At 44.2% G+C, this 22,174-nt stretch overlaps 2 protein-coding genes across 5 annotated transcripts in view; one reads left to right on the forward strand and one right to left on the reverse strand.

Moving 5' to 3' along the window:
* GDPD1 (glycerophosphodiester phosphodiesterase domain containing 1) overlaps window positions 1-22,174 on the forward strand; it is a 102,316-nt gene that overhangs the window by 12,689 nt on the left and 67,453 nt on the right. The window contains exon 2 of one of the 3 annotated variants that reach the window (XM_085879559.1): window positions 4,984-5,178. In XM_085879559.1, coding sequence (XP_085735685.1) covers window positions 4,984-5,178 — 195 coding nt within the window. Of the gene's footprint in view, window positions 1-4,585; window positions 5,179-15,348; window positions 15,686-22,174 lie in introns of those variants that run through there. The other 2 variants (XM_085879558.1, XM_085879557.1) reach the window with 2 other exon arrangements.
* Window positions 17,302-22,174, reverse strand: part of LOC147028821 (uncharacterized) — a 116,390-nt gene continuing 111,517 nt past the window's right edge. For both annotated transcript variants that reach the window (XM_085879562.1, XM_085879560.1), the window contains 2 exons: window positions 19,493-19,656; window positions 17,302-18,542 (listed from right to left, as the gene is read on the reverse strand). In XM_085879562.1, coding sequence (XP_085735688.1) covers window positions 19,624-19,656 — 33 coding nt within the window. In that variant the 3' untranslated portion in view covers window positions 17,302-18,542; window positions 19,493-19,623. The remainder of the gene's footprint in view (window positions 18,543-19,492; window positions 19,657-22,174) is intronic.

A 22,174-nucleotide genomic window follows, 5' to 3' on the forward strand; every position in this document is an offset into this window, starting at 1 on the left:
GATCCTGGGCCATGGTTTAGTGTAAAATTTGTAAGTTAAGGTAAGATGTACTGTACATATGAGTGCGCCCCCGGCATGTCTGTCTTAGCGCCGGCAATTTTATTTAAGTCGTCCGTGTGAGTGGGTTTGTTTAGTTAGTTACTCAGCCATCAGGTTATTTATTTTGGGGACACGAATACCATGAATGTCGCACTCAGGGATCCGTAGGTAAAACGTACTAGGGGAGAACTACACATGATGGCACACGAAAATTTGACGACTCGGGACGAGTCTGTAAAAAGGGGAGGGGGTAGTGTTGTGGTTGAGGAAATTCGCAAACCACCATTCAGGTCCCATAGGTGAGATATCTCTGTAAGTATATGTGCAGTTAGCCCCAAACCCGTTGTTTAGAGGGAATAAATGTCATTCATTCGGGCTGCGACCCTTTAAGATAGCCGTTTTTCTGTTCTATCTTTATTTTGAGCCAACCACGTCTCAACCGCCATCACACAACAACCACCAACTGCAACGCCGCTTCACAACAACAACAACAACGCCAACAGCCACGACCTTTACCGTCACATCTCGCTCTCGCAACCATCGCATCACCGCCATTCCCGCGCCGCTTGTGGGCACCGATCCTGGACTCGTACAGGGCGCGCACCGAGCAGCGGGTGCAAAAAGCGGCCTTTCCGAGAAATCGGATCAAGAATGATTCACGCCCACTTCTGTTCCGTCCTATCAGCGAGCGTGGGGCAATTTGGCCCCGCTTCCAGGCGCGTCGGAGTATAATCAATATATGCAGATTCAAGGATCAGGAATGATTCACGCCCACTTTTCCTCTGTCCAATGGGCGAGCGTGGCTCCGCCCCCGAGCCGATCCTGATCCAAAAATCTGCATATGGTTTCTCCTGTCGCACTATAAAGCGCCGAGCGCGGGGCGAATCAAAGAGAGAGTTGGAGAGTTGTGGCGGCGAATTCAGTGGAGAGTTTCCGTTTCGGAGAGTGGGAGAGTTGTGGCGGCGGCGAAATCAGTCGAGAGAGTGTCTGCCGGGGTCCGGAGAGTCTGGAGAAGCCAAGGAGCTTTGTGGAGGTCTGCGCTCATGCCAGAGTCGGGGAGCTGCGGAGAGGGGAGGCCGGGAACGCGGTCGAGGTCGCAGTGGCGTCGCTCATCGCAGGACCCGAACCAGCCAGATGTCCTCTTTCCCCAGAGCATCAACAACCCCCCCCTATTTCCCCCCGCGCTGAGATAGTGTGAGAAGGGGGCCCCGTTCCCACCCCATTCCAGGCAGTGCCAGCGAGGCCCGTGGAGTCGGGGCGCCGCCGCCATTTTGCGGCTCATCACCAGACGGGTAGGCTCGACGCGGTCTCGGCCCCAGGCCCGTCTGCCCCCTTGTAGTTGAGGGTGGCCCCTTTTTCTTTTGCTTTGGAGTATATGTGTTGCCGGCGCCGTCTGTGAAGTAAAACTGTAAGTGTTGCCGTGTGCTCGCGTAGTCGGTAGTAGATCTGCATTGTGTCTCTTTTGTTGCATTTGCTTTTTGTGCAGAATTGTCTTGTTACTTTTACATTTGCTTTTGGTGCATAATTGTATATGTGTGCTTTCCGTTTGCCGCGGAATAAATGTGCTTTATGTTGAACTGTTTTTCCCGTTTCGCTTCGTCTTTTCTCGAATTGAATCTCCATCTTACTTCACTTAAAGGGTTGGTCGTGGGCTAAATACGCCCAATAATTAATCGGAACCGTCGAGGTTGACGATAACACCGCTCGGTTATCCCGATAGTACGGAACGGGTCGCTTAAAGTGGCCCGTGTCCGAAGTCGACCTGCGGCGAGGTGCGATTGCCCGGTCTACCCTCCGTGTGGGTACTTAGGTAGGTCGAATTTGGCGAACAACCCTATCCCACGCGGGGGGGGCGATTGGCACGATCGTGGTGAGGCCGAAAGGCCCACCCGTGACTAGTTCCCGGCGTTAGTCCGAGAGGGTCACGACGGGATTGTTTATCCGGTGGGCGACGTGCCGCAATTCGAGTTACGTGGCCGTTCGCACGCCGGCGGGCGCAAATCCGCAACAGTATGTTTTAAGGTTATTTCTCCGAAATAAGCTCATATATTCGGTCCCTTTTTCTGGCCATCTGCCTGTATGTACGTCCGTACGTTAACATTTGACTAAAACATCGTCTTCTCGACAACAATCTGAGTGATACGGATCGAATTTGTTGCAATGCATCAGGACAGCAATGTCTCATAGGGTTGTGCTCCCCATCCAATTCACCCATTTAAAAGTGTGAATGGGGGGGAGGGAAGGTTCGCCACAAATCTTGGTTTTTCATTCAAAAATCTTCTCAGAAACAGACAGCCGGATACAGACCAAACTCTTCATGGGAAATAACCATCAGTCCCCCACAGGGATATTTTTTAATTGTAATATGGCATCACCTTCAAGTCACAATTATGTTCAGGTTTAAATTGTAAAAGTCAGAGAAATAAAAAAAAATCCATGATGTCTGCCAATTTTTTCCTCCCACTGGAAATGTTACAAATCGCACCCTGGGAAACAGAGTGCCTGTGAGTAGGAGGATGTCTGGCTGGGAGGATGTAAGTAGTGGGGTACCTCAGGCTCAGGGATCAGTACGAGGACCAGTATTATTCATAATTTGCATTAACGATTTGGATCATGGGATGATGAGAAGGCTTTCCAAATTTGCAGATGACACAAAGCTTGGAGGTAAGGTGGACAGCAAAGGAGGTGGTGATCAGATTCATGAAAGTATTGACACTTGCATAGATGGGGCAAAAGATTGGCAGATGGAGTTTCACCTGAGCAAGTGTAAGGTGTTGGGGATGGGAAAGAACAATAAAATAGAGATGACAGGATGCAAGGGGTAATTTTGGAGTGTGTCACACAGAAGAAGGATCTGTGAATGGTAATAGACATGGGAGGAGAGCAGGTAGCACAATGCCAGGCAGCTCGAGGGAAAGCAAATCGGGTTTTAGGTTGTATTTGCAGGGCGATCATTTGCAAATCAAAAGATGTGGTGTTAACATTGTATAGGAATTTAGTGAGGGCCACATCTAGAATATTATGTTCAATTTTGGTCACCACAAATTAGAAAGGACATACAGTAGCTGCCATAGAGAGGGTTCAGCGCAGAGCTACGAGATTGATTCCGGACCTAGTTTGATTCAGCGATGTGGAGCGGATGAAGGAGACAGGGTTTTATGCGCTTGCAGTGGGTGGTTATGAGGGGATATGATTGAGATGTTTAAGATGATAGAGTATAGACAAAATAAGTGCAGATGAATTTTTCAGCAGAGTAGACAGTGAAAGAACCTGGGATCCCAGTCTGATAGTAAAGAAGGAGAGTAAAGACAGAAGTACAGTAACTAATAAGGCAGGGGTCTTTCACTCAAAGAGTAGTTAATGCATGGAACGGTCTCGCTGGATGGGTAGGAGCAACAGAAACAGTGGAGAAGGTTAAATCGGAATTAGATAGGTGCCTGGAAGTATTGGCAAAAGAGGGGTATAGGGATGTTAGCAGGACTTTTTGGTAGCTTGAGTATTGATGGGTGATTGTGTGCATCTGTGTAGTGTTATCTGTGGGGATCTCATCAAGGAGTGGTGTGTGTATGATGTGTGTTTATCACCCAAGAACCACTTTAGCACACTCTCCGACCTCCTCGCCCCCCCAATGGAAAAAAATGAGGAAAAAAAATGACAAAAAACCCTCCAAAAAACCTCGAAAAAAAACGAGAAAAAAACTAGAAAAAAAGAACATTTTTCATTTTATTTTTTTGTATAAATTGGTATGATGTGAAGCAGGCAGGGTGGGCCAAATGGCCTCCTCCTACATCTGGATTCCTTGTGTATAATAATGATTTTAATAGTTACCATGGAAAGGCAAATACAATGTGGGTTTTTGATAATTTTATTGAAAGTGAAAAAAAAAAATTGGAATAAGCATATGTCTATATATATTTACATCTTTCCAAAAATGCAGTTTGTTGTTAGGAAGACGATATCACTCCTCTGGTGAGATGTATTCTGCAGGTGCAGTATAAACTCTATTTTCACAGAAAAATGCAAATTTATCAAAATAATGAATATGCAAATGAGGTAATTTGCACATATGATGTCAAGAACGTGCATCTCCTTCCATGCTGATCAAGTTGATGTCAAAGTTTCTTCTCTATCTTGAAAGTAACGAATCTGTGGTCATTTTATTCTGTTTAGGTGAATACAGTAATTTTTGGTGGTTGCCGGGGAAGCCATCGTTACAAACATAGCTGCCACCAATTCCAGCAACTAGACAACCATCACTTATTGGTCATCCCACATAATAACCTTTGGAAATCCTTTTGGAGTGCTTTGCTCCAGCAAGGGGTGGTGAGTGGGTCCTTCTCTTAATATTGCTCATGTGATCTCATATTCACCACACCACGAATGGTTTTTAGACCGACAATGGTTTTCAAGGGGCACATGACCTTTGACCTGATGGACCCAAAATCTAATCAGTTCATCTTTGTATTAGACTGCACAATTGTCCCACGTTTACTTGAAATCCTTTCAGCGGTTCACAACTTATCATGGGAACAAAACACCGATAACACGCGGACGAATGGACGGACAAGCCGAAAACGTAATTCCTCGGGTCTTCAGTTGAGAGATATAAAAATACGTCCGAGTGGAGTCCGCCTTCCACCACATTTACCTTCCACCAGAGGACACCACAATGATTGATTCTGAGGTAAATGTGGTGTCCCTGTGCATTTCCACAACTGTTGTCCTCTCGCCCACCGAAAATAAATCTGAGCACTGACATGATGGGTCAAATGGCGTGCGTCAAGACTCGTTGTAGGTTGCAGCAAAACTCGATTAACTTGCTTGTGCAAGGACGTGTCTTCACAAGTAAAGTTGATCAGAATCTCTTCACGCTCTCCATCTCTTCCTCTCCTGCCATTGGAGTGAGTGGGTTCTACCTCCTCAATGATCTTCCCCCTTGTCCAGCCCCCCAGCATCATTTACAAGCACGTTCACCTCGAGTGAACACCTGCGAGATCATGTCGACCTTCTGGCTAACCTTAGCGGCCGTCTGTCTGATTCTATACGTCGCTCTCTCGCTGACATTCCTGTTCTATCCAAACCTCATTCACAAACCGAAGAGGATTCCGCGTTCTCAACAAGTGATCGCACATCGAGGAGGTAAGGGTGTCTGCTTTGCTCGTGGCCGCGTTGTATGGATTGTGTGTGTGCAGGTGCATCGATCCGCCTCAACACACACCTGTCTTGTTGTCACACTCCATCACCCAAGCCTTGTCAAGGTAAAACTATTTCCCGTGCACACCTGGTGCAATCATTGAATGAAATGATCTCCACATCATCTTGTGAATTCCGTTTGACGGAACAATTTTTTCATTCGACATCATGAACTGTGTATAGTTAAAACACGACATTATTGTTCACATGATATTGTACACTGCGGGATGTGTTATCTCGATTATTTATAAAACTACATGGTATTCATGGAATACTTTATCCACACAGTGTTGAGAAGGACTTGTCTGAGGCGGCAAATTTGTAATTGCATCTATCTCCACTTCTGAGGTAAATGTGGACAAATTGTATTTTGAAAAGTCTGCTGTGGAGAACATTTATAACCCTTTACAAAGAAGCGTTTATTGTCGTTCTCGAGTGTATTCATGATTACCAAGACTGACAACGACGCCACAATAGATCGATAAAGTATAAATCAGAAAATCGTTTTAAGGCCAAAATGCCCGTCTTCTTCTTCTTCTTCTTCGCTTTTGTCGCCAGCCGATCACAATCAAGGCTGAAGTGATTACAATGATAGGAGTTTCGAATGTGATGAAGTGACATTGTCTCTGGGCATTAGGCTTTGTTTAATTCACCATGTACCTTCTGAGGGGGTGGGAGTCATCCAAGTAATATGTGCTGTGTCACATGGTCATGTAACATGTGGTAAAGTTTCAATTTCCTTTGTTGAACGGTTTCCCATGTACGTTACAAACAAAATGCATACACAAACGTACGTATGTGCGTGACCGATTGCTAAACTTCCCTTGTTGTTTCGCCCGCACGTGGTAACTCGGCAAACAGGAAAATAATTCCATGTATCGCTATATTTGTGATGAATCAATCGAAAGGACATCCTCACAGGCAAAGCAGTGATTTTAATTTGGAACAAAAACAAAGATGTGTGTGTGTGTGTGTGTGTGTATGTTTGTGTGTGTCATGGGTGTGTGTGTGTGTGTGTGTGTCATGGGTGTGTGTGTGTGTGTGTGTGTGTGTGTGTGTGTGTGTGTGTGTGTGTGTGTGTGTGTGTGATTTTTATTTAATCGCTCTATTTTTCCTCAACCTTCTATTCGTAGCGAAGCGAAAGGTGATATTGTTATAGCTTCGACGGTGGAGGGATTCGCACTCCCGTCTTGACAGCCAAATGTTGAGGATTCGGCGTCACTTAACAGCACCGCCATCTCAGGGGTTATAACGCCAGCTCGTTCAGCACAGCTCTCGGGTCACGCGCCTGAGATCACGATACCAACGTACACCTGGGCCGTACCAGTTGGGGAAATAGACCCCGGCTACAGATTGGGTTTGTCAGAGACCGAGCGAAGTCTGCCAGTCCGTAGCCCGTTTGGTTTTAAATACAAATCGAGCTGATTGTTCCTCAGCACGGCACGAATAAACTCAAGCCGCAACTTTCGTATAACTCAGCCAGATTTATTGGGGACACATCGGGGAAACACGACACAAGCAAAGCATTCACGACAATGTTATAATTAATCTGTAACCCGCTCTTAACTTGGGAGCTAGGGATACAGGTTTCGAAGGGAGCCCGAGTGAAATAAACCTTAGACAACATGCAGACAAGACACGGAGTACTTGGTAGTGCCTCATGGACGAGAGGAAAAGTGTCGAAGGCACGAATGCGGCTCGTTACAAGCCGATGTTGTCGGATTCGAGCGCCCAAGCTCGAGCATGCAGCGTGGCAAGATGGCGCTCGTACTCCTATCGGCATCGCTCGTGCATGCCGCGTGACAAGATGGCGGCGGCGACGGCCTCCTTTTGTCGCACCGCTCACACACCAGCCTTGGCACGTTCAGCCCCCGTAATGTCGACGGCACAGGAGAGAAAGATCTATGGTGTGTTTCAGCTGGTTTCTCACAAGGTCCAGTATGCGAATCCAGGCCTGGCCCGTACACCAGTCTCGGCCAATCCCGGTGTTGGGCTCCGCAGACGGAACGATGGGATGAAAGAGATGTCGAGCCGTCAGGGAGTCAGGACAGTCAGAGGTTCCATGACTGGACTCAGGATGAACCTGTGGAAGACCTCAGGCTGGATCCATAACCGAGGAGGAACAGCCGACCAAACCACTCCTCATGAAGCAGAACGCAGACTCCACACAGCCGTCCCTTCTTTGCTTTTCGGGGCCGGCCTTTCTCTCGAAGCCGATCGCAGACTCGACACACTAGCAGTTTCTCCCTTGCCTTCTTGGGGCTCACTCTCCTGGACCGCCCACGGGGACACGTGATTGATCCATCCTTCGAGCTTGCAGCCGCTCTCCGCCAATGGGTTGCTGACACGTTTCGTTGACTGACTGTCAGAGCGCTGGGCAGGGGCTGGTTCGGAGGGGCGAAGGAAGAAGAACGGCGCCTCTCGGTACGCCACCACTGTGTGAACACTGGACAGCCTGCTACACCTCCCGACACACATGTAACGTCCAATTACCAAACAACCTGGCTAAACATGCATTTAAGGGGGGATCTGGGCTGATCCTATATTTAATAACCCACAAAGGGCCCATTTCCGCAACAATATTACATGATCCACGACCCCATTCCTAAGTCGGTGTAGGGAGGTGTTTTCGGCCCCCACAAATGTACAAAAAGAGCAAAATTTTACTTCTTCAAATGTCAACAGGATGAGACCAGCATCAGACAATGCCAGGTACCCCTGCTCGTGCACAGGTGCTATATAATAAAAATAGGATCGTGCGTCCTGAAGGTCACTTGGATCAGGTGCAACAGTCACTCAACCCCCAGCACCCCCCCTCGCACCCCTTCCCCCAACCCCACAGAGCCATGCGACCATGATTTTTTTTAATTCCATGAACAAAGTTAAGTATATCATGGGTGATGAAGGTTGTGGTCAAGTTTCATTGAAATTGTGTGTGTTGTTTCAGAGAAGAGAGAAAATACTCATTTTGGGGGTTAAGCCTCTCCCACCCCATCAAGTTCCTAAATGAGCGCAGATTTTGATGCATTCAATAAACCTTTGTTTGGCATGAAATATGAAGCCTGTGGCCAAGTTTCATCAAAATTGTGTTTGGTTCAAGCGGTAATGACTGAAGTCTTGACGGACTGACTGACTGACTCACTCACTCACTCACCTACGGACACTGCTCGATCACATATGCTCACCGGACTAAAGTCCAGGTGAGCTAAAAACGAGTGTGCTGTCGAATGAGCTGCGCAACAACTGAGGCAATTGCATAGAATCGTTGCATCCCTTGACACTGCTCCATGCATTCACACTCACATGCTTAAATAGAGCACACAGAGGCAGGTAATCATCCTGGAGGTAATTTACCTGCTTTTCCTGGTTGTTGACAAGTCGATGGGAAAACGCCCACCTTTTCCCACAAAAGCCGATTGAATAGGTGTGTCAACACAGGTCGCGGACCTGAAGCCAAAGCGCATTTTTTTGCAGCAAAACTTCCCTCAAATTTGTTCCTTCCTTTTCCAGTGGAACTCCTGTAAATATTTGTGATATAATAATTGATTACTGCACAGTATTCAAACTCGTGAGATCTCACTCTTGTCGACTGCTTATTGCACACTTGGTACGTGATTTCACATTGTATTTATGCATTTTTATACAAGGGTCTCGGCTCAGGAAGGGGCAGAATGACAAAAAGCAGCAAGTTCACAAACCACCAAAGGGCATGGGAGTAGGGGGGAGGGGTGTGAGGGTTGGACATGCACAAAAATGAAATGAGCACGAGCACATTATATCCGTGGGGTGATTGTGTCACCTCTCCCTGCAGTGGCAGTCTTTAATAATAAAAAAAACACACATTCTCACGTGGCCAATTACACTTTTCCTGTGAGTAAACTTACACATGCAATTCTGACAACACCTCAACTCCCCCCCCCCAATCTGAAGTTGCCACCTCAAACCTGAACATTCCATTCCCAACTCTTTCCAATGTTTGCTCCACCCTCCCCACTACAACAAATGCTCACCCTCCCAACCACAAGGCATCAATCCCCTCCCCATTTTAAGCCTTCAAACCCCTCCCAACAACCTACCTCCACCACAACTCCTCAAACCCCCCCCCCTCCAAAGCCTCAACTTCCTCTTTCTGATCTGTCCCGTCTTTGCGTTCCCCTCACCCTCTTCTTTTAAAATATATTTAAAGCTTTCTGCAACCCTATCATGTGATCACCGACTTTAAAGAAACTCATCACGGTCACCTGTCCAACTCATAATTTTATGAAAAAATGTAAATAATAGTACGTACATGTCGAGCTTAAGTCGTTCCAAGATTATTTTTTCATTACTTTTTTTTTTCATTGTGAGAAATGGATTAATTACCTGTCACCAAACGTGAAGGAGGATATATTTTCACCCCTTTCTGTTTGTGTACAGGATATCTCAAAAAGATGTGGACAGATCTGGATGAAATTTTGTGGACATGTTGGGTGTGTAACAAGAAAGAATTGATTCAATTTTGGTGAAGATCCGAATCCGGATCCGGATCTGATAATTTTTAAAGCGATTCTTCACCATTGCAAGATAGGGCGAAACTAATATACAACACTATATCTCAAAACAGTTGTGGACGGATTCGGATGAAACTTGCTGGACATATTGGTTGTGTGACAAGGACAAATTGATTCGCTTTTGGTGAAGATCCGAATCCAGATCTGGATTCGAGAATTATTTGATTTTTGAAGTGATTCTTCACCATTAAGAGATCGGGCCAAAAACGATATATACTATTATATTTACCTCCGCCACCGAAGGTGAAGGAGGTTACATTTTCACCCCTTTCTGTCTGTTTGTCTCTTTGTATACAGGATATCTGAAAAAGTTGTGGACGGATTCGGATGAATCTTGGTGGACATGTTCGTTGTGTGACAAGGAAAAATTGGTCGATTTTGGTGAAGATCTCGATCCGACTGCAACGACGAGAATTTTTTAATTGATTCTTTGCCGTTGAGAGATCCGGCTCAAAATTAGAGATAGCACGATATCTCAAAAAGTTGAGGACGGATTCAGACAAAACGTGGTGGACACGTTGGGCGTGTCGTAAGGACGAACAGATTCGATTTTGGTGAAGATCCGAATCGGGATCTGGTTACCAGAATTATTTAAGTTTTTAAAGTGATTCTTCACCATTGAGAGATATGGCCAAAAAGGAAAAAGTACTGCATGGCATGATATTTCAAAAATGTATTGGGCCCGATATGTTCTCGTGCATCAGGCATTACGGGGTGGAGGTATGTGCTCCACCGAGTGCCCTTCTTGTTCACCTCCGCCATCGAAGATGGATGGAGGTTACTGTTTTCACCCCTGTCTGTTTGTTTGTTTGTTTTTGAACAGTATTACAGAAAAACTCTTGGACGGATTCAAACGAAACTTGGTGGGGGGCTTAGGTATGGTCCAAGGATCATGCCATTAGATTTCGGATTTGGTCCAAAGTCCAATATGGCCGCTATGGCGGCCATTTTGAAAAAAAACATATTTGAATTTTTGTTTTTGCATTTCTACATGTTTTAAGTGATTTCCAAACAAAAAAAAAATTGTTAGAGAAAAAAAACAACAAAATTTTGCAACTTTTTTTCAAAAAAATTTCGATTTTATTTGAAAAATATTTGAATTTTTTATTTTTTTTTGCATTTCTGCATGCTTTAAGTGATTTCCAACCCCCCCAAAAAAATTTGTTCGAGAAAAAAAAAACAGAAATTTTGCAACTTTTTTTTCAAAAAACTTCGATATTATTTTTTGGGCATTTCTACATGTGCGTCGATCTGGTTTAGTTTGTTCAATCGTGGTTCAGTAGAGTCTGATCCGTTTTGACCTACAATGAATAGGATATCAGGTTCACTTAAGTGACCCAGCAGTATTGGCGGCGGAGGTTTTGCACTCTACCGAGTACTCCCCTTCTAGTTATATATGTTTTTAGGTTATTTCTCCGAAATAAGCTCATATATTGGGTCCCCTTTTCTGGCCATCTGTCTGTATGTACGTCCGTACGTTAACATTTGACTAAAACATCATCTTCTCCACAACAATCTGAGCGATACGGATCTAATTTGTTACAATGCATCAGGACAGCAATGTCTCATGGGGTTGTGCTCCCCATCCAATTCACCCATTTAAATGTGTGAAAGGGTGGTGGGGGGGGGGTTCGCCTCAAATCTTGGTTTTTCATTAAAAATCTTCTCAGAAACAGACAGCCGGATACAGACCAAACTCTTCATGGGAAATAACCATCAGTCCCCCACAGGGATATTTTTAAATTGTAATATAACTTATCACCTTCAAGTCGCAATTGCTATGCACAGCTTTAAATTGTAAAAGTCAGAGAAATTAAAAAAAACAAATATTCATGATGTCTGCCAACTCCCCCCCCCCCCCCCGCTTGAAATTTCACAAATCGCACCCTGGGAAACAAAGAGTGCCTGTGAGTGGGAGGATGTCTGGCTGGGAGAATGTAAGTAGTGGTGTACCTCAGGGATGAGTACGAGGACCATTATCTTTATATATAAAGTTGAAAGTGTGTCTGTGTGTGTTTCTCTGTGACCTATGCACACGAAAAGTACTGGACTGATCCTCATCAAACTTTACATGCTGACAGAACATGTACCCGGGAGTGTCCCGATGTAAAATAATTGTACTTCCGACTTCCGGTTTCTGAATTATGATGTCATCACCTGATTTTGTCACGTAAATTTTTCAAGTTCAGCCGATTGACATGGGGCCAACGCCATATATACTGTACAATAGATCTAACATATGCTTTTAAGTTTTTGTTTGTCTGTTTTTTTGTTTGTCTGCATGTGCTAATCTCCTGAAAGGTGAAAGATAGGAGCAAACCACTGAAACAAAGAATGTCGGGATGGGCCCTGGGAAGGTTATAGGCTATGTTGCAAGGCCCCTCGGCCGGGGTTGGGGGGGGGGGAAATGGGGTGTGTTTCCCCCTCACCAACCCCCTTAGCCTATGACTGCCATGGCCCAATAGGGAACTGATACTGTGCTCGCGTCAGACATATGTATAGAAGATTAAATTCATTCAAAAAGAACCCGGGCAGCGTCGGGTGCATTCACAAAGTTATTCATAATTTACATTAACGATTTGGATAGTGGGATGAAGAGAAGGCTTTCCAAATTTGCAGATGACACAAAGCTTGGAGATAAGGTGGACAGCAAAGGAGGTGGTAATCAGATTCATGAAAGTATTGATACTTGCATAGATTGGGCAAAAGATTGGCAGATGGAGTTTAACCTGAGCAAGTGTAAGATGTTGGGGATGGGAAAGAATAATTAAAATAGAGATTACAGGATGCAAGGGATAATTTTGGAGTGTGTCACACAGAAGAAGGATCTGGGAGTGGTAATAGATATGGGATGTGAACAGGTAGCACAATGCCAGGCAGCGAAAGGTAAAGCAAATGGGGTTTTAGGTTGTATTTGCAGTGCGATCATTTGTAAATCAAAAGAGGTGGTGTTAACATTGTATAGGAATTTAGTGAGGGCCACATCCAGAATATTACGTGCAATTTTGGTCACCACAAATGAGAAAGGACATACAGTAACTGCCATAGAGAAGGTTCAGCGCATTACTATGAGATTGATTCCGGACCGAGTTTGATTCAGCTATGTGGAGCGGATGAAGGAGACAGTGTTTAAAACACTAGAAGGGAGTGGTTATGAGGGGATATGATTGAGATGTTTAAGACGATAAAGAGTATCGACAAAATAAGTGCAGAATAATTTTTCAGCAGAGTAGACAGTGAAAGAACCAGGGATCCCAGCCTGATAGTAAAGAAGGAGAATAACGACAGTTGTAACTAATAAGGTAGGGGTCTTTCACTCAAAGAGTAGTTAATGCATGGAATGGTCTCGCTGGAAAGGTAGGAGCAGCAGAAACAGTGGATAAGTTTAAATTGGAATTAGATAGGTACCTGGAAGTATTGGCGAAAGAGGGGTTTAGGGATCTTAGCAGGACTTCTAGGTAGCTTGAGTATTGATGGGTGATTGTGTGCATCTGTGCAGAGTGTTGTCTGTGGGGATCTCATCAAGGAGTGGTGTGTGGATGATGTGTGTTTATCACCCAAGATCCACTTTAGCCCACTCTCCGCCCTCCTCCCCCCCAATGGAAATATAAAATAGAAATAAATAAACTAGAAAAAAATGAGAAAAAACACTCCAAACAAACTCAAATGAGCTAAGATCCTCGTCCTCTTAATTATGACGTCATAAAAGTGAATATGACATCATTGTGATGTATCAAGTTTGCAATAAATTATATCTGTGCTAATGCCCGGCTTGATTCCCGCAAACAAAATTCAAACAACTTGCCTAATTTCGGAGATAATGGTAGAAGCGATTTCCATTGGCGGCGATATTATGACGTCAACTTTTTGTCTAGGAAAAATTTCCAAAATCAGAGATGGTTACTGCCCGTGCGTGGGCTTTCTGCATTTACATGGCAAGTTTCACGAAGATCCGATGAAAACTCTGGGTTGTGAAACAAAAAATGTCAAAAAATAGGAATGACGTCATAAAAATTGATATGACGTCACAGTGATGGATCATATGTGCGGTGATTCATCTCTGTTAATGCCCTGTTCGATTACCGCAAACAGAATCCAAAAAGCTCGCCTAGTTTCGGAGATAATTTTTTAGGTGATTTCCTTTAACGGAGATATTTTGACATCATAACTTTTTTTCTGGGAGGAATTTTCAAAATCGGAGATGGTTACTGTCTGCGTAGGGTATTTTTACATGTATATGCCAAGTTTTACGAAATTTCGATGAAAACTGTAGGCTGTGAAACAAAAAAAGTCCACAAGTAAAAGATGAAGAACAACGTGAGTAACACTTGGAGATCCTCAACGAGGATCGAAAAACTATTAAAAAAATATTTAAAATCCAGAAAAATAACCGAGACAAAACAATGACAAAAAACCCCTCCAAAAAAACGAGAAATATATACGAGAAAAAAACTACAAAAAAGAACATTTTTTTATTTTCTTTTTTTGTATAAATTGGTGTGATGTGAAGCAGGCAGGATGGGCCAAATGGCCTCCTCCTACATCTGGATTCCTTGTGTGTAATAATTATTTTAATAGTTACCATGGAAATGCAGACACAATGGGAGTTTTTGACCATATTATTGAAAGTGAAAAAAAAAATTTTTTAAATAAATATATGTCAACATATATATATATATACTTCTTTACAAAAATGCAGTTTGTTGTTAGGAAGACGATATCACTCCTCTGGTGAGATGTATTCTGCAGGTGCAGTATAAACTCTATTTTCACAGAAAAATGCAAATTTATCAAAATAATGAATATGCAAATGAGGTAATTAGCACATATGATGTCAGAAACGTGCATCTCCTTCCATGCTGATCAAGTTGATGCCAAAGTTTCTTCTCTATCTTGAAAGTAACGAATCTGTGGTCATTTTATTTTGTTTAGGTGAATACAGTAATTTTTGGTGGTTGCCAGGGAAGCCATCCTGACAAATATAGCTGCCACCAATTCCAGCAACTACACAACCATCACTTATTGGTCATCCCACATAATAACCTTTGTAAAAACAATGGAGTGCTTTGCTCCAGCAAGGGGTGGTGAGTGGGTCCTTCTCTTAATATTGCTCATGTGATCTCATTTTGACCACAACACGAATGGTTTTTTGACCGACAATGGTTTTCAAGGGGCACATGACCTTTGACCTGATGGACCCAAAATCTAATCAGTTCATCTTTGTATTAGACTGCACAATTGTCCCACGTTTACTTGAAATCCTTTCAGCGGTTCACAACTTATCATGGGAACAAAACACCGATAACACGCGGACGAATGGACGGACAAGCCGAAAACGTAATGCCTCGGGTCTTCAGTTGAGAGATATAAAAATGCGTCCGAGTGGGGTCCGCCTTCCACCACATTTACCTTCAACCACATAGGGACACCACAATGATTGATTCTGAGGCAGATGTGGTGTCCCTGTGCATTTCCACAACTGTTCTCCTCTCGCCCACCGAAAATAAATCCGAGCACTGACATGATGGGTCAAATGGCGTGCGTCAAGACTCGTTGTAGGTTGCAGCAAAACTCGATTAACTTGCTTGTGCAACGACGTGTCTTCACAAGTAAAGTCGATCAGAATCTCTTCACGCTCTCCATCTCTTCCTCTCCTGCCATTGGAGTGAGTGGGTTCTACCTCCTCAATGATCTTCCCCCTTGTCCAGCCCCCCAGCATCATTTACAAGCACGTTCACCTCGAGTGAACACCTGCGAGATCATGTCGACCTTCTGGCTAACCTTAGCGGCCGTCTGTCTGATTCTATACGTCGCTCTCTCGCTGACATTCCTGTTCTATCCAAACCTCATCCACAAACCGAAGAGGATTCCGCGTTCTCAACAAGTGATCGCACATCGAGGAGGTAAGGGTGTCTGCTTTGCTCGTGGCCGCGTTGTATGGATTGTGTGTGTGCAGGTGCATCGATCCGCCTCAACACACACCTGTCTTGTTGTCACACTCCATCACCCAAAAGCCTTGTCAAGGTAAAACTATTTCCCGTGCACACCTGGTGCAATCATTGAATGAAATGATCTCCACATCATCTTGTGAATTCCGTTTGACGGAACAATTTTTTCATTCGACATCATGAACTGTGTATAGTTAAAACACGACATTATTGTTCACATGATATTGTACACTGCGGGATGTGTTATCCCGATTATTTATAAAACTACATGGTATTCATGGAATACTTTATCCACACAGTGTTGAGAAGGACTTGTCTGAGGCGGCAAATTTGTAATTGCATCTATCTCCACTTCTGAGGTAAATGTGGACAAATTGTATTTTGAAAAGTCTGCTGTGGAGAACATTTATAACCCTTTACAAAGAAGCGTTTATTGTCGTTCTCGAGTGTATTCATGATTACCAAGACTGACAACGACGCCACAATAGATCGATAAAGTGTCAATCGGGAAATCGTTAAAAGGCCAAAATGCCCGTCTTCTTCTTCTTCTTCTTCTTCTTCGCTTTTGTCGCCAGCCGATCACAATCAAGGCTGAAATGATTACAATGATAGGAGTTTCGAATGTGATGAAGTGACATTGTCTCTGGGCATTAGGCTTTGTTTAATTCACCATGTGCCTTCTGAGGGGGTGGGAGTCATCCAAGTAATATGTGCTGTGTCACATGGTCATGTAACATGTGGTAAAGTTTCAATTTCCTTTGTTGAACGGTTTCCCATGTACGTTACAAACAAAATGCATACACAAACGTACGTACGTGCGTAACCGATTGCTAAACTTCCCTTGTTGTTTCGCCCGCACGTGGTAACTCGGCAAACAGGAAAATAATTCCATGTATCGCTATATTTGTGATGAATCAATCGAAAGGACATCCTCACAGGCAAAGCAGTGATTTTAATTTGGAACAAAAACAAAGATGTGTGTGTGTGTGTATGTTTGTGTGTGTGTGTGTGTGTGTGTGTGTGTGTGTGTGTGTGTGTATGTGTATGTGTATGTGTGTGAGTGAGGTATGTGTGTGTGTGTGTGTGTGTGTGTGTGTGAATGTGTGTGTGTGTGTGTGTGTGTGTGTGTGTGTGTGTATGTGTGATGAGTATGTGTGTGAGTGAGGTATGTGTGTGAATGTGTGTGTGTGTGTGTGTGTGTGTGTGTATGTGTGTGTATGTGTGTGTGTATGTGTGTGTATGTGTGTATGTGTGTGTGTGTATGTGTGTGTGTCTGTGTGTGTATGTGTGTGTATGTGTGTGTGTATGTGTGTGTGTGTATGTGTGATGAGTATGTGTGTGAGTGAGGTATGTGTGTGATGGGTGTGTGTGTGTGTGTGTGTGTGTGTGTGTGTGTGATGAGTATGTGTGTCATGGGTGTGTGTGTGTGTCATGGGTGTGTGTATGTTTGTGTGTGTATATGTTTGGGGGTGTGTGTGTGTTTTATTTATTTAATCGCTCTATTGTTCCTCAACCTTCATAGCGAAGTGAAAGGTAATATTGTTATAGTTTCGACGGTGGAGGGATTCGCACCCTACTCTTGACAGCCAAATTTTGAGGATTCGGCATCATTTGACAGCACCGCCATCTCAGAGGTTATAACGCCAGCGAGTTTGGCACAGGTCTCGGGTCACGCGCCTCAGATCACGATACCACCGAACATCTGGGCCGTACCAGTTGGGGAAATAGACCCCGGCTACAGACTGGGTTTGTCAGAGACCGAGCGGTCTGCCAGTCCATAGCCCATTTGGTTTTAAATACAAATCGAGCGGATTGTTCCTCAGCACGTCACGAATAAACTCAAGACGGCAACTTTCGTATAACTCAGCCAGATTTATTGGGGACACATCGGGGAAATACGACACAAGCAAAGCATTCACGACAATGTTATAATTAATCTATAACCCGCTCTTAACTAGGGAGCTACGGATACGGGTTTTGAAGGGAACTTTAGCGAAATAAACCTTAGACAACATGCAGACAACTTGCCGACAAAACACGGAGCACATGGTAGTGCCTCATGGACGAGAGGAAAAGTGTCAAAGGCACGAATGCGGCTCTTGACAAGCTGATGTTGTCGGATTTGAGTGTCCAAGCTCAAGTATGCAGCGTGGCAAGATGGCGCTCGTACTCCTATCGGCATCGCTCGTGCATGCCGCGTGGCAAGATGGTGGCGACAGCCTCCTTTTGTCGCACCGCTCACGCACCCGCCTCGCCGCATTCAGCCCCAGTAAGTTCAACGGCACAGGAAAGAAAGATCTATGGTGTGTTCCAGCTGGTTTCTCACAAGGTCCAGTATGAGAATCCAGGCCTGGCCCGTACACCAGACTAGGCCAATCCCGGTGTTGGGCTCCGCAGACGGAACGATGGGATGAAAGACGTGTCAAGCCGTCAGGGAGTCAGGACAGTCAGAGGCTCCGTGACTGGACTTAGGATGAACCTGTGGATGACCTCAGGCTGGATCCATAACCGAGGAGGAACAGCCGACCAAACCACTCCTCATGAAGTAGAACGTAGACTCTACACAGCCGCCCCTTCCTTTGCTTTTCGGGGCTGGCCTCTCTCTCGAAGCCGATCGCAGACTCGACACACTAGCAGTTTCTCCCTTGCCTTCTTGGGGCTCGCTCTCCTGGACCACCCCCGGGGACACGTGATTAGTCCATCCTTCGAGCTTGCAGCCGCTCTCTGCCAATGGGTTGCTGACACGTTTCGTTGACTGACTCTGTCAGAGCGCTGGGCAGGGGCTGGGGGGAAGGAGGGCCGTCGCCGCCATCTCGTTCGGAGGGGGGAAGGAAGAAAATAACGGCGCATATCGGTACACCACCACCGTGTGAACACTGGACAGCCTGCTACACCTCCCAACACACATGTAACGTCCAATTACCGAACAACCTGGCTAAACATACATTTGAGGGATCTGGGCTGATCCTATATTTAATAACCCACAAAGGGCCCATTTCCGCAACAATATCACATGATCCCCGACCCCATTCCAAAGTGGGTGGAGGGAGGTGTTTTCGGCCCCCACAAAATGTAGAAAAAGAGCAAAATTTTACTTCTTCAAATGTCAACAGGATGAGACCAGCACCAGGCAATGCCAGGTACCCCTGCTCGTGTGGAGGTGCAGTATAATAAAAATAGGATCTTGTGTCCTGAAGGCGCAACAGTCACTCAACCCCGAGCACCCACCCCCCACCCCCCCCCCCGTTTCCCGGCAGAGCTCTGCGACCATGATTTTTTAAAATTCCATGAACAAAGTTTAGTATATCATGGGTGATGAAGGTTGTGGTCAAGTTTCATTGAAATTGTGTGTGTCGTTTCAGAGAAGAGAGAAAATACTTACTTTGGGGGTCAAGCCTTCCCCACCCCATCGAGTTCCGAAATGAGCACAGATTTTGATGCGGTCAATAAACCTTTGTTTGGCATGAAATATCAAGCCTGTGGCCAAGTTTCATCAAAATTGTGAGTTTGGTTCAAGCGGTAATGACTGAAATCTTGACGGACTGACTGCTCACTCACTCACCTATGGACACTGCTCGATCACATATCCTCACCGGACTAAAGTCCAGGTGAGCTAAAAACGAGTGTGCTGTCGAATGAGCTGCGCAACAACTGAGGCAATTGCAAAGAATCGGTGCATCCCTTGACACTGCTCCATGCAATCACACTCACACGCTTAAATAGAGCACACAGAGGCAGGTAATTATAATGGAGTTAATTTACCTGCTTTTCTTGGTTGTTGACAAGTCGATGGGAAAACGCCCACCTTTTTCCACAAAAGCCGATTGAATAGGTGTCTCAACCCAGGTCACGGACCTGAAGCCAAAGCGCATTTTTTTGCAGCAAAACGTCCCTCAAATTTGTTCATTCCTTTTCCAGTGGAACTCCTGTAAATATTTGTGATATAATAATTGATTACTGCACAGTATTCAAACTTGTGAGATCTCACTATTGTTGACTGCTTATTGCACACTTGGTACATGATTTCTAATTGTATTTATGCATTTTTATACAAGGGTCTCAGCTCAGGAAGGGGCATGACAAAAAGCAGCAAGTTCACAAACTACCGAAGGGCATGGGAGTAGGGGGGAGGGGTGGGAGGGTTGGACATGTACAAGAATGAAATGAGCACGAGCACATTATATCCGTGGGGTGATTGTGTCACCTCTCCCTGCAGTGGCGGAGTCTTTAATAATAAAAAAACACGCACATTCTCACGTGGCCAATTACACTTTTCCTGTGAGTAAACTTTCACATGCAATTCTGACAACACCTCAAATATAGGAATTTAGTGAGGGCCACATCGAGAATATTATGTTCAATTTTGGTCACCACAAATTAGAAAGGACATACAGTAGCTGCCATAGAGAGGGTTCAGCGCAGAGCTACGAGATTGATTCCGGACCTAGTTTGATTCAGCTATGTGGAGCGGATGAAGGAGACAGGGTAGTATGCACTAGCAGTGGGTGGTTACGAGGGGATATGATTGAGATATTCAAGATGATAGAGTATAGACAAAATAAGTGTAGAAGAATTTTTCAGCAGAGTAGACAGTGAAAGAACCAGGGATCCCAGCCTGATAGTAAAGAAGGAGAGTAAAGACAGAAGTACAGTAACTAATAAGGCAGGGGTCTTTCACTCAAAGAGTAGTTAATGCATGGAACGGTCTCGCTGGATGGGTAGGAGCAACAGAAACAGTGGATAAGTTTAAATTGGAATTAGATAGGTGCCTGGAAGTATTGGCAAAAGAGGGGTATAGGGATGTTAGCAGGACTTTTAGGTCGCTTGAGTATTGATGGGTGATTGTGTGCATCTGTGCAGTGTAATCTATGGGGATCTCATCAAGGAGTGGTGTGTGGATGACGTCTGTTTATCATCCAAAAACCACTTTAGCCGACTCTCCGCTTTCCTCCCCCCCCCACTCCCCCCCCCGCAATGAAAAAAAAAGAGGAAAAAAAACAAACGAGAAAAAAACACTCCAAAAAACGATTTAAAAAATATTAAAAACCCAGAAAAATAACCGAGAGAAAAAAGTAACAAAAAAACCCTCCAAAAAACGAGAAAAAAACTACAAAAAAGAACATTTTTCATTTTATTTTTTGTATAAATTGGTGTGATGTGAAGCAGGCAGGATGGGCCAAATGGCCTCCTCCTAAATCTGGATTCCTTGTGTATTATAATGATTTCAATAGTTAACATAGAAATGCAGATAACAATGGGAGTTTTTGACCATTTTATTGAAAGTGATAAAAAAAAAATTTGGAATAAACATTATATATATATATATATATATATATATATATATATATATATATATATATATATATATATATATATATATATATATATATTTCATCTTTCCAAAAATGCAGTTTGTTGTGAGGAAGACGATTTCGCTCCTCTGGTGAGATGTATTCTAATAGGTGCAGTATAAACTGTATTTAACTCTATTTTGACAGAAAAATGCAAATTCATCAAAATAATGAATATGCAAATGAGGTAATTAGCATATGTGATCTCATGAACGGGTGACTCCTTCCATGCTGATCAAGTTAATGTCAAAGTTTCTTCTCCATCTTGAAAGTAACAAATCTGTGGAGAGAGACAGAGACAGAGACATCGAAAGAGAAAGAGAAAGAAAGAGAAAAAATTACCCCCGTGTGGGGGTGACGGTCATCCCTATAATACCACAAGTTCTCAATGTTCAGTTATGACCGAAGACTACTGCGCAGTTCTACTGCGCAGCTCGACTGTGCAGTTCTACTGCGCAGCTCAAACTGCACAGTTTGGTTAAAGATGACTCGCCATTTTGGCGCACGCGCACGAAATTATATTTTGAAAATAAATGCCGACGTTTACATTTCGGGTTTTGAAACTTTTTCACCTTCGGCGGAAAATGTATAAATATACAAGGTCAGCTGCTATGCAATGACACCATTCACTAACTTTTACCATGCCCAGTAGAGAATATATAGCCTCCTGAAGGTAGGGCAGTTTTTGCAAACTTTGAAGTCACGTGACGCGAAAACGAAAGCGAAATTCGAAAATCCGTCCCGACCAAATTTCAATATTGTCCCATACATTCATATGCCACAATCAAATTCAAGATCGCTTGAGAAATGGAGGAGATAGATTTTGAAAATCGTCATTTTCGCATTTTTTGCCAACTTTGAAGTCACGTGACACGAAAACGAAAGTGAATATCGTAAATCCGGCCCAACCCAATTTAGATATTGTCCCATAGATTCATATGCCACAATCAAATTCAAGATCGCTTGAGAAATGGCGGAGGAGATAGAATTTTAAAATCGTCATTTTCGCAACTTCAAAGGCCTCGTGACCTTGACCTTGACCTTCGGTGACCTTGAAAGTCATACCATCGTGTATGTCTCATCGACCTCTATC

This window comes from Eptatretus burgeri, chromosome 4 (assembly GCF_056783735.1).
Source record: "Eptatretus burgeri isolate ZD-2024b chromosome 4, Ebu_testis_v1, whole genome shotgun sequence".
Classification (NCBI taxonomy): Eukaryota; Metazoa; Chordata; class Myxini; order Myxiniformes; family Myxinidae; genus Eptatretus; species Eptatretus burgeri.